This window comes from Oryza glaberrima, chromosome 2, assembly GCF_000147395.1.
Source record: "Oryza glaberrima chromosome 2, OglaRS2, whole genome shotgun sequence".
Lineage (NCBI taxonomy): Eukaryota > Viridiplantae > Streptophyta > Magnoliopsida > Poales > Poaceae > Oryza > Oryza glaberrima.
This window is the reverse complement of record NC_068327.1, coordinates 19,370,698-19,382,512: the sequence shown is the minus strand read 5'-3', so window position 1 is coordinate 19,382,512 and position 11,815 is coordinate 19,370,698. Positions and strand designations below refer to the sequence as shown.

General features: G+C 45.4%; 4 protein-coding genes across 4 annotated transcripts; 2 read left to right on the top strand and 2 right to left on the bottom strand.

Annotated features, from left to right (window-relative positions):
- Window positions 1-2,582: 2,582 nt before the first annotated feature.
- LOC127764736 (protein FAF-like, chloroplastic) lies at window positions 2,583-4,016 on the top strand. Its single transcript, XM_052289650.1, has one exon. The coding sequence runs from the start codon at window positions 2,704-2,706 to the stop codon at window positions 3,280-3,282; it is 579 nt and encodes a 192-aa protein (XP_052145610.1). The 5' UTR covers window positions 2,583-2,703; the 3' UTR covers window positions 3,283-4,016.
- On the bottom strand, window positions 3,917-7,203 carry LOC127764735 (N-carbamoylputrescine amidase). The gene is made up of 9 exons (XM_052289649.1): window positions 7,053-7,203; window positions 5,774-5,822; window positions 5,460-5,551; window positions 5,206-5,357; window positions 5,068-5,114; window positions 4,942-4,975; window positions 4,657-4,823; window positions 4,426-4,522; window positions 3,917-4,353 (listed from the first exon to the last, which is right to left on the bottom strand). The coding sequence occupies exons 1-9, from the start codon at window positions 7,148-7,150 to the stop codon at window positions 4,184-4,186; spliced, it is 906 nt and encodes a 301-aa protein (XP_052145609.1). The 5' UTR covers window positions 7,151-7,203; the 3' UTR covers window positions 3,917-4,183.
- A 402-nt stretch (window positions 7,204-7,605) lies between these two features.
- On the top strand, window positions 7,606-8,625 carry LOC127761865 (uncharacterized protein At2g27730, mitochondrial-like). The gene is made up of 3 exons (XM_052286198.1): window positions 7,606-7,993; window positions 8,082-8,177; window positions 8,312-8,625. The coding sequence occupies exons 1-3, from the start codon at window positions 7,820-7,822 to the stop codon at window positions 8,336-8,338; spliced, it is 297 nt and encodes a 98-aa protein (XP_052142158.1). The 5' UTR covers window positions 7,606-7,819; the 3' UTR covers window positions 8,339-8,625.
- Window positions 8,626-9,390: 765 nt separating this feature from the next.
- On the bottom strand, window positions 9,391-11,536 carry LOC127761958 (uncharacterized). The gene has a single exon (XM_052286296.1). It carries the CDS (start codon window positions 10,514-10,516, stop codon window positions 9,869-9,871), a length of 648 nt encoding a protein of 215 aa, XP_052142256.1. The 5' UTR covers window positions 10,517-11,536; the 3' UTR covers window positions 9,391-9,868.
- Between the last annotated feature and the right edge of the window lie 279 nt (window positions 11,537-11,815).

Genomic DNA, 11,815 nt, shown 5'->3' with positions numbered 1-11,815 from the left:
TCGATGATCGAGATACACGATTTATAGTTGAGGAATGTAAATAAAACTTAGTTAAGGGATCTAGAGTGAAGCTTTTTTTCTTCTTTGTAGAATTAAATAGGTGCTTGGGCCAGCAGGCAATGTTTAGAACCCCTTTAATTTGTAGAAAAACATAGGGATTTTATAAGATTTCAATCCTATAAGAAAATTTATATAAAGGTCTTTGTTCAAAGGATTGAATCATATCATCTCCATTGAAAATCCTATGGAATGGATAATTCTGTAGAGATCTTAGAGGAAACTTAGCAAGAGCTTTAACCTTTTGATTTTTTTTTACGAAAAATCTCTTGGAAATTTTGCTGACTCTATCTCTCTCATCCGACTCATGTGGTTTTCCTGTTTTCCATTTGTATTTCTATCAGAATCCTGATTTTTTTATATTCCTCTATTTTTATTATTTCGTGATTCAAAGGGGCTCTTAGCGATGTTTTGTCCATGTTAACAATCTGCTACCACCACTGCTTCCAGAATTATTGACATTTTTTTTCCAATTACATGGAAGACATTTACACACAAATCACACGCTTGTACCTACCAGTTTGTCCCAAGGCCCCGTTTGTTCTGTACTGTTGGAGGGATATTTTCAGTGCACAGAAAACAAGAAAACTCATTAGAACATGATTAATTAAGTATTAACTATTATAAAATTAAAAAATAGATTTATTTGATCTTTTTTAAACAACTTCTACATCAAAACTTTTTACCAAAACATACCATTTGAAAAACGTGCTAATAGAAAACGAGAAAGTTCAAGTTTGAAGTTGAGAAAAAGAACTGGGCCGAGCCTACATGCTCAAAGATGTAAATTCAACGGCAAAATCCTTTCTTTGACAATGATGCTGTTGTGATTGTTAATCTAAAAATTTGGGTACTTCTTTAATTTGAATTTGCGTTGTTTACTTCAAATTTGCAATGATTATATTCCTTTGAAAATCCTCACAAGAAATTCGTAAAACTATTTTTCGAGTTTCTCCTCTTTGGCATTTTCTTTTTGGATATTCATTTTTTTAAATAAAAAGAAAATTTCAAATTGCGCGAGCAATTATTACTAAAGTAAAGTTTCACTTTGAATAATGGTATACACTGTATTTTCTCTTTGGACTATAGTTTATTTTCTTTCATTGCACATTGGGCCTCCTTTCCCGCGGACCAGCCCGACACTGCTGTTTTCAGGAGCTTTTGTCCAAGGGCAGATTCTTTGCATTGCAACCCTGGCCGGTACCCGAGCTTATTTGCGAGCATGTATACGACGTTATTGATTTTTTTTAGCAATATTTAACCATTTGTCTAATTCAAAATGTTTATGCAAATATAAAAACATTTAAAACATGCTTAAAGAACATTTGATGATAAATCGTCATAATAAATAAATAATAATTACATATTTTTTTAAAATAAGACGAATGGTTAAATTTATCTAAAAAATCAACGACGTCACATGTAAAAAAACGGAGGGAGTACTACTTTAGGGATTGAAATTAATGTTTTCATAGCAAAACTTTAACATAGTTAGATTTCTCTAAAAGTCACTGAGTCATTGTTTTTGCCGCATTGCACCGCGTCAGTGGTCCATCCATTACTACAAGCACCCGCTTGATCAGAATTCAACGAGTCAATCTCTTCCCTGATCAGTTCCCTATCTTGCTATATATACAAAAATAAAACCCTTGCTTGTAGATGCAGTGAAGGAATGTGGGATATATTCCTCCAGGCTTCCAGCGTGACCTCGAGTCATCAGTTCTGCTTCTACGTGACCGCACACCAATCTCCTTCGCCCTCTGACTCACTAGCTAGGAAACCAATAACTAATCCCCCTCTTGTCAGTTGCCATCTTAGAATATATTCTAACCCGTTTATTCTTCTATCCTAGCACATCAGACAGTAGATCAATTTTAATTCTCAATAGTCCGCGTTGCTAAATGCTAATAATGCGTGCACTTCAGAATCTAGCTTAGCTTGATCGAGAGAACAATCATTACCGGTGGTTACTGGTTAATGAAATTATTGATTCGACATGCGCAAAGCAAATACCGCCCATCGGCTTCGCAGTGTACGTTACGCTGGGCGGTCAAAGCCATATTTAGAACCATAGCTCCAATATCAACTTGTTTAGCCTGAAACGACGGATCGGCGTGCAGTCTAATACAACACGGTTCCGCGACCCCTGAATCCAGCAAGAATATACGCTTTTGAGAACGATCGAGAGAAGCTATATAGTGGAGTATAACGCTAAAACCTCACCGATCTCGTCTCGTCCAAGCCAGCAGTAGCCAATCCCACTGCACGTCCGCACGCAGCCACCACCGGCAGGCGGCAGCAGCAGCAGCAAACAGTATCTCGCAACCCAACGCCGGTCCGTCGCCCACCGCCCTCCGCGCGCGAGACGCAACGCCAGGAGGCCACGAGTCCCCTCCTCCCATATCTCCTCGTCTCCCCCCCCCCCCCCCCCCCCCCCCCCCCCCCCCCCCCTCCCCCTATAATTCACGGGACCCTGCAGCGAGAGAGAGCCAGCCGCTCAGCTCAGCTCCTCCCAACTCCCTGTGCCGCCCCAGCCCATCACGAGAGGGCACAACGACTAGTCGTCTACTACTACTGCACGACTTGGCTTAGCTAGTTTTAACATTTAAGGTTGTTATTACTAAACGCGCGCGCGCGCTCGCGTGCATGGCCGTTACCACGACGTGCCGAGGAGGCCACCACGCCGCCGTCATGCCGCGCCCGCCGCCTCCGCCGCCGCCGCTGTTCGGGCAAGCCGGACAGGACCAGCGGCGGCGCTACCTCGGCCTCTGCACCGAGGGGCTCGGGTCCGAGAGCTCGGAGAGCTCCGGCGGCGACGTTGATCTTGGCACCGGCGGCGGCGACGACACCGGCAACGACGGCGTCGGCCGCGCGCTGCCGTGCAAGCGGCAGCACCGTCCCATCGACGACGAGGAGGAGGAGGAGGAGAAGACGGTCGTGCCAGCAGCGCTGGCGCCGCCGCTCCCGGCGTGGACGAGGGCGGCGTTCCCGCCGCCGATATCGGTGATCGGCGCCGGCGGGAAGCCGTGGCTGTACCTCCGGGCGCACCGCGGGGACGGCCGGCTGGTGCTCCGGGAGGTCAGGATACCGTCGCGGGAGCTGCTCCATGGGCGCCGCGAGGACGGCCGCTTCAAGCTCCACTTCGCCCACCCGGACGAACAGCTACAGCAACAACAGCTACTGCTACTAGCAGATGACCAAGATCCAGCAGAGAAGAACGAATAGAGCAAATCAAAGCAGGCTCATGTTCTTGGCAATGGGGTTTTGTTTAGTTCCTGTCAACAAGTTCGACAGTGGCATGCTAGTTTTCCCTACCAGAGAGAGATGTAAATATGGCGAAATTTTTTGTTTACTGTTGCATCGCCCGTCAAATGCAATACAATGCCACTTATTTTGCTTCTTTTTGCGCAGAATTCTGTTGTGCACTTTGATGATTTAATTGCTACAGGAATAAAAAAAAACAAAATAAAGTGACCAAGCACTGGCAACGATGTCCAAGCAGGCATGCAACTAAGCACAGCTGACATTAGAGACGACCTTTCCAGGATTCACGTGCCAGGGTTCACAAGAACCTTGGGTTTAGTTGATGGAAAAGGAGCAGATAGCACGTGAAAGCTAACTGATGGTTCTCTAAAGCCATCACGGATGCTATTCTGAAACAAAAGATCCTGATTTATTCTTCTAGTTATGATCCATTTCTTGAATCCAATAATTAAAATATTTAGCAGCAGCACAATAATGTTATCAGAAACTCCGTTTCAGATCGAAATGTTTCAAGAAACCCAGTTTCAAAAACAAAATGATTCGAGAAACATTGTGGTGTACCCCTCAAAAAAAAAAAAAGAAACATTGTGGTGCATAACATAGAGGTTTTAATATGTTATATTCTCAATTGTCTGCCAGAACGACACACCACGAGCATTTTATTGTGGAATCGGAAATTGGTGAAAAATCAATAAGCAGCAAACACAGAGAAGCCGTGTACAACAGAGATTCCTGAGAAGGGAAGAGGGGTGATCTACCATGATTGTAGTGGCAGCATTTATGGACCCTGTGTATGTCCTCCCAATGTTGTGGAGCTCATGTACCTTTTCAAGGATAGATGACTCCACAAAGGTGGACCTTATCATGATTTCTCGCCATCCAATGTTAGAAGCACTTTATATAGATCAGGACGCCGGTCCCTAAATATCCCCCAACCATGCCTGGTAGACTTGATCTCGTCCAAGTCGAACTCTGCTACAAGAACGTCTTCATCTTTGTCATTTGCAAGCTTCACAATTTCACCGGTTGGCCCTGCACAACCATATGGTAATGATTTTAGTTTGTTACACATCCAGCAGTAAAAGAACAAGATGCTGAAATTACCTGCTATGAATGAATTCCCGAAGAATGTTATAGTGCTTTCACCATGCTCAGTCTCAACGGTTTCCCTTCCTATCCGGTTAGAAGCAACAAGGGGAACCTGCATGATTGTTATGGATCCAGAATGATCAGAAACTACCGAAGGATCGTAAATAAAAATAGGTATAAATTTGATTTCTCAATAAAGCTGAGTAGCTGATAAAACATAAGGTATAACAAAACAAATAGCAGTACCAGGTTAGCACCAGCATGTCCTTGCATGACGCGCTTCCAGTGTTCTCGGGAATCTAGGTAATTATCCTGGGGCTCAGAACCAATTGCAGTTGGATAGAACAAAATTTCAGCCCCCTGAAGCACCATGGCCCTTGCACACTCTGGGAACCACTGATCCCAACAAATTCCTACCAGGATAATGGTTTAGCGATAAAAGATAGTCAGGTGATATTGCATTAGTTACTACCCTGCTCATGCTCTTTCAGAACCAAACATTAGTATCACTGAACAACATAAATAACTTACCAACACCAATTGTAGCATACTTCGTTTTGAAAGCCTGCATAGTACCAATTACACATTAACACCTAGTGAATTTTTACTACTAACAAGTGCAAACCTATCAAGATATAAATATAAAACCATGTTTACCTTGAAGCCGGTGTCACCAGGATTGAAATAAAATTTCTCTTGATAACCTAGCCAAAAAGGAAATAGCTAACTTGTTTAAATCAGATAGTCCATGACTAGTCTATAGTGAATCTGTCATAAACTATACATGGGCAATACCTGGTCCATCTGGAATATGTGATTTGCGGTACAGGCCAAGATCAGTGCCATCAGCATCAATAATGGCTACTGAATTGTAATGTGCATTGTTCGCCTCCTCAAAAAAGCTGACAGGTATTACAACTTCCAGCTCCTTTGCAAGTTTTTGAAACCTATCGAACAAGAAAGAATGAAGCATAGGGATAACTACAGAAATAGAACATATACATTGCTTGTGGACTCCTGACAAGAATCAAGTAATGAGGCAAGCCTACCTGATTATAGTTGGGTTCCCTTTATAAGGCTTAGCACGTTGAAAGAAGTCCAACCTTTGAGCTTGACAGAAGTACTGCCCCTCAAACAGTTCCTAAAGCATTGACATATAGATTCAGTGCACATAATCATCATTCCATTAATCTTTTTAGGCCCTGAACTGAATCAAACAAAACATAACAATTTAAACGAAATTGCAAATAAGAATATTCATCCAAACCCATTTGCTCTTTCTGGTTCAATTTTCAAAACAAGCATTGCAAGTTGCAGCTTGTCAACATCACTGAACACACATATATGTATCATATAAATATACCTGAACAAGGACAATGTTTGCTCCTTTCTTATGAGCTTCTCTTATCAACCTGCAATATGAATAATAAAGCCCTGAATGAGTTTACTTTCAGTAGATCTCCTCAGCAAAATCTCTGGTTTGTTTGGTATTTACTAACTCAAGGTATAAGAAAGAAACGTAGGGGGGAGAGAGAGAGAGAGAGTAAGATGATCAGGCCAAACAATTTTGGGTTTCTTTTCTTCACATTTATCATCAAGAAAATAAGACATCGCAGCCTATCAAGTTGGTCAATATTGAAATATAAAGCCTTTTACCACAAGAGTGCCACAAAATAAATTCCAAATGGCATTGAACTTCTCTGTTGCTATGAAAAGGAAAGTTGACTCGGTGTACATTGATATAGTTAATTTATTGAAAGTTATGTCGAAAAACATGCTTCAGTTTTCACGGTGTAGTCAGAAGTCAGAGTTACAACTACAATAATGATGTAACTAAAAGTTTATAACTCAGATTTGTGGTTAGTATAAGCTATTAACTAGAGAGGTATAACTTATTGCCATTCTATTTGGTTTAATGATAGCAATAGATGTGACAAAGTTAAAAAAAAAAAAAGAGGCATTATTCTTATCAGCGTCACAGAACCAAAAGGTACACAACACAATCACAATGTGAAGGACGGTGCCTCAATAATTGAATGAACAAAGGGAACAGTCTCAGATATCTCCATGAGAAAAGAATAAAGTAGAATGCGAAAAGAACGGCAACGGCTTCTGCAAAATCAGAAACACTAACTGGCATAAGGGTCACAGCTTTGCGACCAAGTAGAAGAGAAAGATAGCTTCAGATTCAATCTTAACAGTTTCTGCAATCCAGGAAGGGATTGAGGTACTGCTCTAGCTATCTTTTTCCTTCTTTTTTTTTATCTTCTAGTATGCTCGGGCTATAAATTTGTTGACAGTGTAGCCATCTCATGGCGAAAATGAACTCAATTGCGTAGGTTACTTTCTTTTTGCGGGAATTAATATAGGTCACTTGTGACTCAGTTAACGAGAACCGCTCAAAATTCAGTAGTACATAATCACCGGAACCTTCATAGCATTCAGGATTTCAGGAACAAAAAACCAGAGCATTCATCAATTCTAATAGTCAGAATCACTAAGCATAGCAGAGCGAGAACATCGGCGATCAGACCAAACAATTAAGCGGCCGCCGCGCTCGGTTCCTTCCTTCGGGGCAATGTACCCCTACAATTTGGGGGGGGGGGAGACGGGGACGGGGTTAGGGATACCGGACAACATACCTCTCCGCGGTGTCGACGTTCTCGGACTCGACGTCGGTGCAGGCGAACTGCACGGCGGCGATCGACACCTTCCTCCCCGCGCCCCCGCCCCCCGCCATCTCCCTCCCTCCCCACTCGCTTCACCTGCTCGACCTCGCGCTGTCGCTTCGGCGCTTGCTCCCCTCCAACTCCAAGAGGGGGGAAATGGCAGAGGAGCGTAAAAAAAGGAGTCGGCGCCGCAGGGCTCACTTACTCGCACTTATTCTGTTATTCACATGGCATTGGTTGCGTGGGTTGGTGAGGCGGTGGTCGCCGTGGACTCGGCGGCTGAGAGGCGCGCACCACCGTCCGATCCGCCGCGCGGTTGGTGGAACCCGCTGCACGAATCACTTCGCCTCGCGTGCTTCCGATGGATCGGGTTTGGCCGGGCCGGGAGCCGGGAGGCCCAAACTAGGATGGTTTAGGCCCAGACTACTCGAGTTGCTTTCCAAACCACTTGGCTTTCTTTCTTTTATCCGGTTAGTTCCGGCGTTCTCATCTCAATCCCATATTCCCATCCTTATCTTCGGTTTCGCGCCGCAAAATGGTCAGGATGAGAGCATCCGACGGACACTGACAAAGTGAAAAACCTAACTAGAAATAGTTGGGCGCCCCGCCCCCACGTCGAGGTCGGCAAGCTCCCGAGAGGGATCGCGATTCGCGAGTCATCATCCACGCGTCGTCGTCGTACTCTACTCTTGGGGAGCAAGAAGAGGAAGAAGAAGAGGTTCTTGGGGAGCAAGAAGAAGATGGCTACAAGAACGGCCGTGGCGAGGGTGGTGGCGCCTCATCAACCCGCGTGGGCGGCGGCAGTTTTGGCGAGGAGGATGGAGGGAGGCCGGCGCGTGGCGCGCTACTTCAGCGACGGCACCGGCAGGGTGCTCAGCGAGGAGGAGCGCGCCGCCGAGAGCGTCTACATACAGGTTGGTGGTCACCTGATCATTGATCGCCACTGCTGTTTGTGACTGACGACGTTTGAATGTCGAATTTGATCATGATTTGGTGGAGCAGAAGATGGAGAGGGAGAAGCTGGAGAAGGAGAGGAGGAAGGCGGACAAGGACAAGGCCGATGCAGCGAAGAGGGCGGCCGCCGCCAAAGGGGATAAGGTGAAATTAAAAACAAGCCAATTAGCCGGTCTTGATCTCCTCCAACTTAGGAGTATTTGGTTATTTTCTGGGTTATGAATGAATGATGAACTGATCCACACGGTCTGCTTGTGTTTTTTCGCGGCTGATTGCAGAAAGGCGGGGAAGCTCGCCCAACCTGATCCGCTGGGTGACAGTGAAACTGATGATCAATCACACGATCCGGTGCTGGTGTTCTGTTTGAATGCTTCTGATATGTTGATTTGCAGATACTAGTAGCTAAGTACTCTTTTAAAGTTTTTTTCTGTACAGTGGGAAAGGAGTCAAGAAATAAATAACAGCATGCCCCTGGGGTGTGTTTATTTTACTGATGTGAATTAGTAGGAGCTACTCTGTAAAAGGGAAATGTACCTGCTTGTGTTGTGACGAATCATATATGCCAGTGTAAATTCCAGATGTCTTTTTCGAACTTGTGTGAATGTTCAGTTGAAACTACATAAATAATGGTGGATAATGAGAGATTGCTCTGAGTGCTAATCTATTGAGTGATTGCCGGTTTGACGGCTGGATCAGTTTTTTTCTAAGAGCAGCTTTTGAGTAGGTTTTTTTTTCAGAAAAAAAGCCGCCCTTTTTTGCAACAGCCGGAAAGGCCGTTATACAAAAAGTACTTACCGCGAGAGGTACTCCCTCGTTTTATATGTTATAAGACGTTGATTTTTTCTAGTCAGTTTAGGTACCATCGAATTTATAAAAAAAAATAGCAACATCTACGATTACTAAATTAGTTCCATTAAATTTAACATTGATATATTTTAATAATATGTCTATTTTGTATTTAAAAAATTAGTATATTTTTTACAAACTTGGTCAAAGTTTGAGAAAAAATTGATTAGAAAAAAGTCAAACGACTTATAATATAAAACGGATGGTGTAGTAGTAACTTCTCGTCTCCTAAATGGGCCGTACTATCAAGCAACTGTGCACAACAAAGACCAAAAATAAGAAAATAACAACTTTCCCCCTTATGGTTGAGTTTTAATTATATTTATTAACCGTTATACCGAATATAATGCTTCCTTCATATTACAAACAAGGTCCCAACATGGTATTGAGCTTGCGGTGGCTGCCGATGAGCTTTTTATGTGTCGAAGGGAGGTCTGTGTCGAAGGGAGAAAGAAAAGCCCAATAACAAAATAGTTCAGGATGACATTTCAACAAAGACTCCTCGATTGAGAGTGAAATTTTATCTAAGCTTTAAGTAATGCATATGAACGAAGCCAATTTTTTTACAATGACATATATGCAAATATTTCTCGTGATAAGGCGGCGTATTATGTGCACCTCTTTCTGTAATTTCGTATCAATGCATTTGTACAGCAACATTTGGGAAACATTTAGCACAAAAGATGAACAAAACAGAGCGTGACATTGGAGAGGCATATGGATCGAGGCCCATTGGAATTCCAATTTGAACGGCCACCGTACTCAGCTTTCACGTACAGTCACAGGGAACTTAAAGCAGATAGACATTCATCGAGGAGGTGGGCCCACAATTCCTGACCAAACTGTACGTTTCGCCGGTCAGCCGTCGCGTACGTGGTTGCACGACCCCTGACCCTGCCGTCCGCCGTCGCGGCGTCGCCTTCGCCAAATTGCCTCTGAACTCGACGGCGACGCCTCACCTTTGCTTCCACCGGCAACCACCACCGTACCTACACGCGCGGTGGCGGGGCGCTCCAGCACCGGCGGCACGCGGCGCTCACCAACCACGGCGCGCACCACCACCGCCGCCTCCCCGCAGCTGCCGCGGCGGGACAGCACGGCTGCTGCGCCCGCGCCCGCGACCGGACGCCGCCGAGGCAGGACACCTTGGGCGACCCGGGCTCCGCCACCTCCACGGCGTCCCCGGCGAACACCCGCGCGCGGGCTCGGGCGCGGCCGAGCCGCCGCCGCCGCCGCTCGTGCTCCCTCGAGGCCTTCCGCGCCGCCGCGGGCATCCCCGCGATGACGACCGCCTTCGCCGTCCCGCCTCCGCCGGCGCACGTCGGCATCCTCGCCGCCGGCGCGCCGGCGCAGCTGCAGGCCGCGGCCGACTTGGGGTTGGATGCGCCCTTGGTGGAGTCCTCCCGCTCCAGCACCGCCCCGACCTCGCTCCAGTCGATGTCCTCCCCGATCCTGAGCCACAGCGACTCCGCTGGGGAGTACGGGTCATACTCGCCATCAACGTCGCCGCCCCATTCCTCAGACCCGCCGCCGCCGTCCTCGCCGTCGTCGTCATCGGAGCCGGAGAACTCGTCTTCGCACTCGTCCTCCGGCTCGCCGCCGCCGTGCAAGAGGGAGTCGAGAGTAAGCGGTGGCATCTCGCTGCGATATGTGTACTATGTGACGTGTGGGTGTTCTTTTCTTTCTTTGGTTGTGTAGTGTGTGATGTAGACGAAGACTTGATGGAGGTTTGGTTTTGAAGAGGGGTGAGATGAGGTGAAGAATGGAGGGGTAGAATGGGTAATTTGCGGGTGTGATGGGAGGCGCCAATGGTTTGGAGATGGGGATTTGAAAAACGGTGGCACGGTGGCAGTGACAATGCCAGTGACAGGCCGGGGTGGTTGGATTGTCGCTTAATTTGGAAGCTAATGGCGTTTGTTTAATTCGTTCCCCGAGATTCCAAGCCGTGTTATTTTCTGCTTGTTTTTTGCATCGAGTACTCTGCACGCTAAATAGAGGGGAGGGAAGTTTGAATTACTACCTCACTTGGCTAATCTTTTTAAAGGTAAATTCTAGGAGGAGGAAGACAGAGTTCATGTTTACTCACAACGGATGTCTGAACACCCTCCAATAGAGGGGGAACACCTACAGAGCAAGTTTTAAAGTGGAGGTGATAATAACCTCCTAATTTTATTCACATCATCAACTCATTAACTAAGAGTCAATGTATACAACAAATTACCTCTAGCACACTTATCCCAATACACGATATTAAATTTATTTTATTTGTTTCCTTTATTGACCTCTTGATCTCATCTCTCTTGGAGTTTGAAGATTGCCTCCTGCATAAGAGGTGGCTCATTCTCTCTCCTTTTAATTTTCTCATCCACCTCATCATGTGAGCTTAGATGGCACCTAGGGACAAGTGCGTAGAGGCTTAGGGCTTGTTTGGATCCAGGGACTAAATTCACATCGGATGTTAGGACACTAATTACAAGTATTAAACATAGACTAATGATAAAACTCATTCCATAACTCTGGACTAAATTGCGAGACGAATCTATTGAGCCTAATTAATCCATGATTAGCCTATGCAATGCTATAGTAAACATGTGCTAATTATGGATTAATTAGGCTTAAAAAAATTTGTCTCACGAATTAGCTTAGATTAATGCAATTAGTTTGTAAGTAGTCTATGTTTAATACTCTAAATTAATGTGCAAACATCCGATATGACAAGAACTTAGTACCACCTTATAGTACTTGCGGAGAGGGAGGAGCCCTAGCATATGGAAGAGGGAACCAACTCGTCACCATCTGAGCAGCCAATCGTGCATGTTGTGTCGACTGATCGAGCTGCCATCTTGAGTTGAAGTCACATCACCCGTCACCTCCTCATCGTTCGGCCCGATGGTTGTCTCTCCGTGCGACCCAACAGGCGCCACCTCCCACTTCCC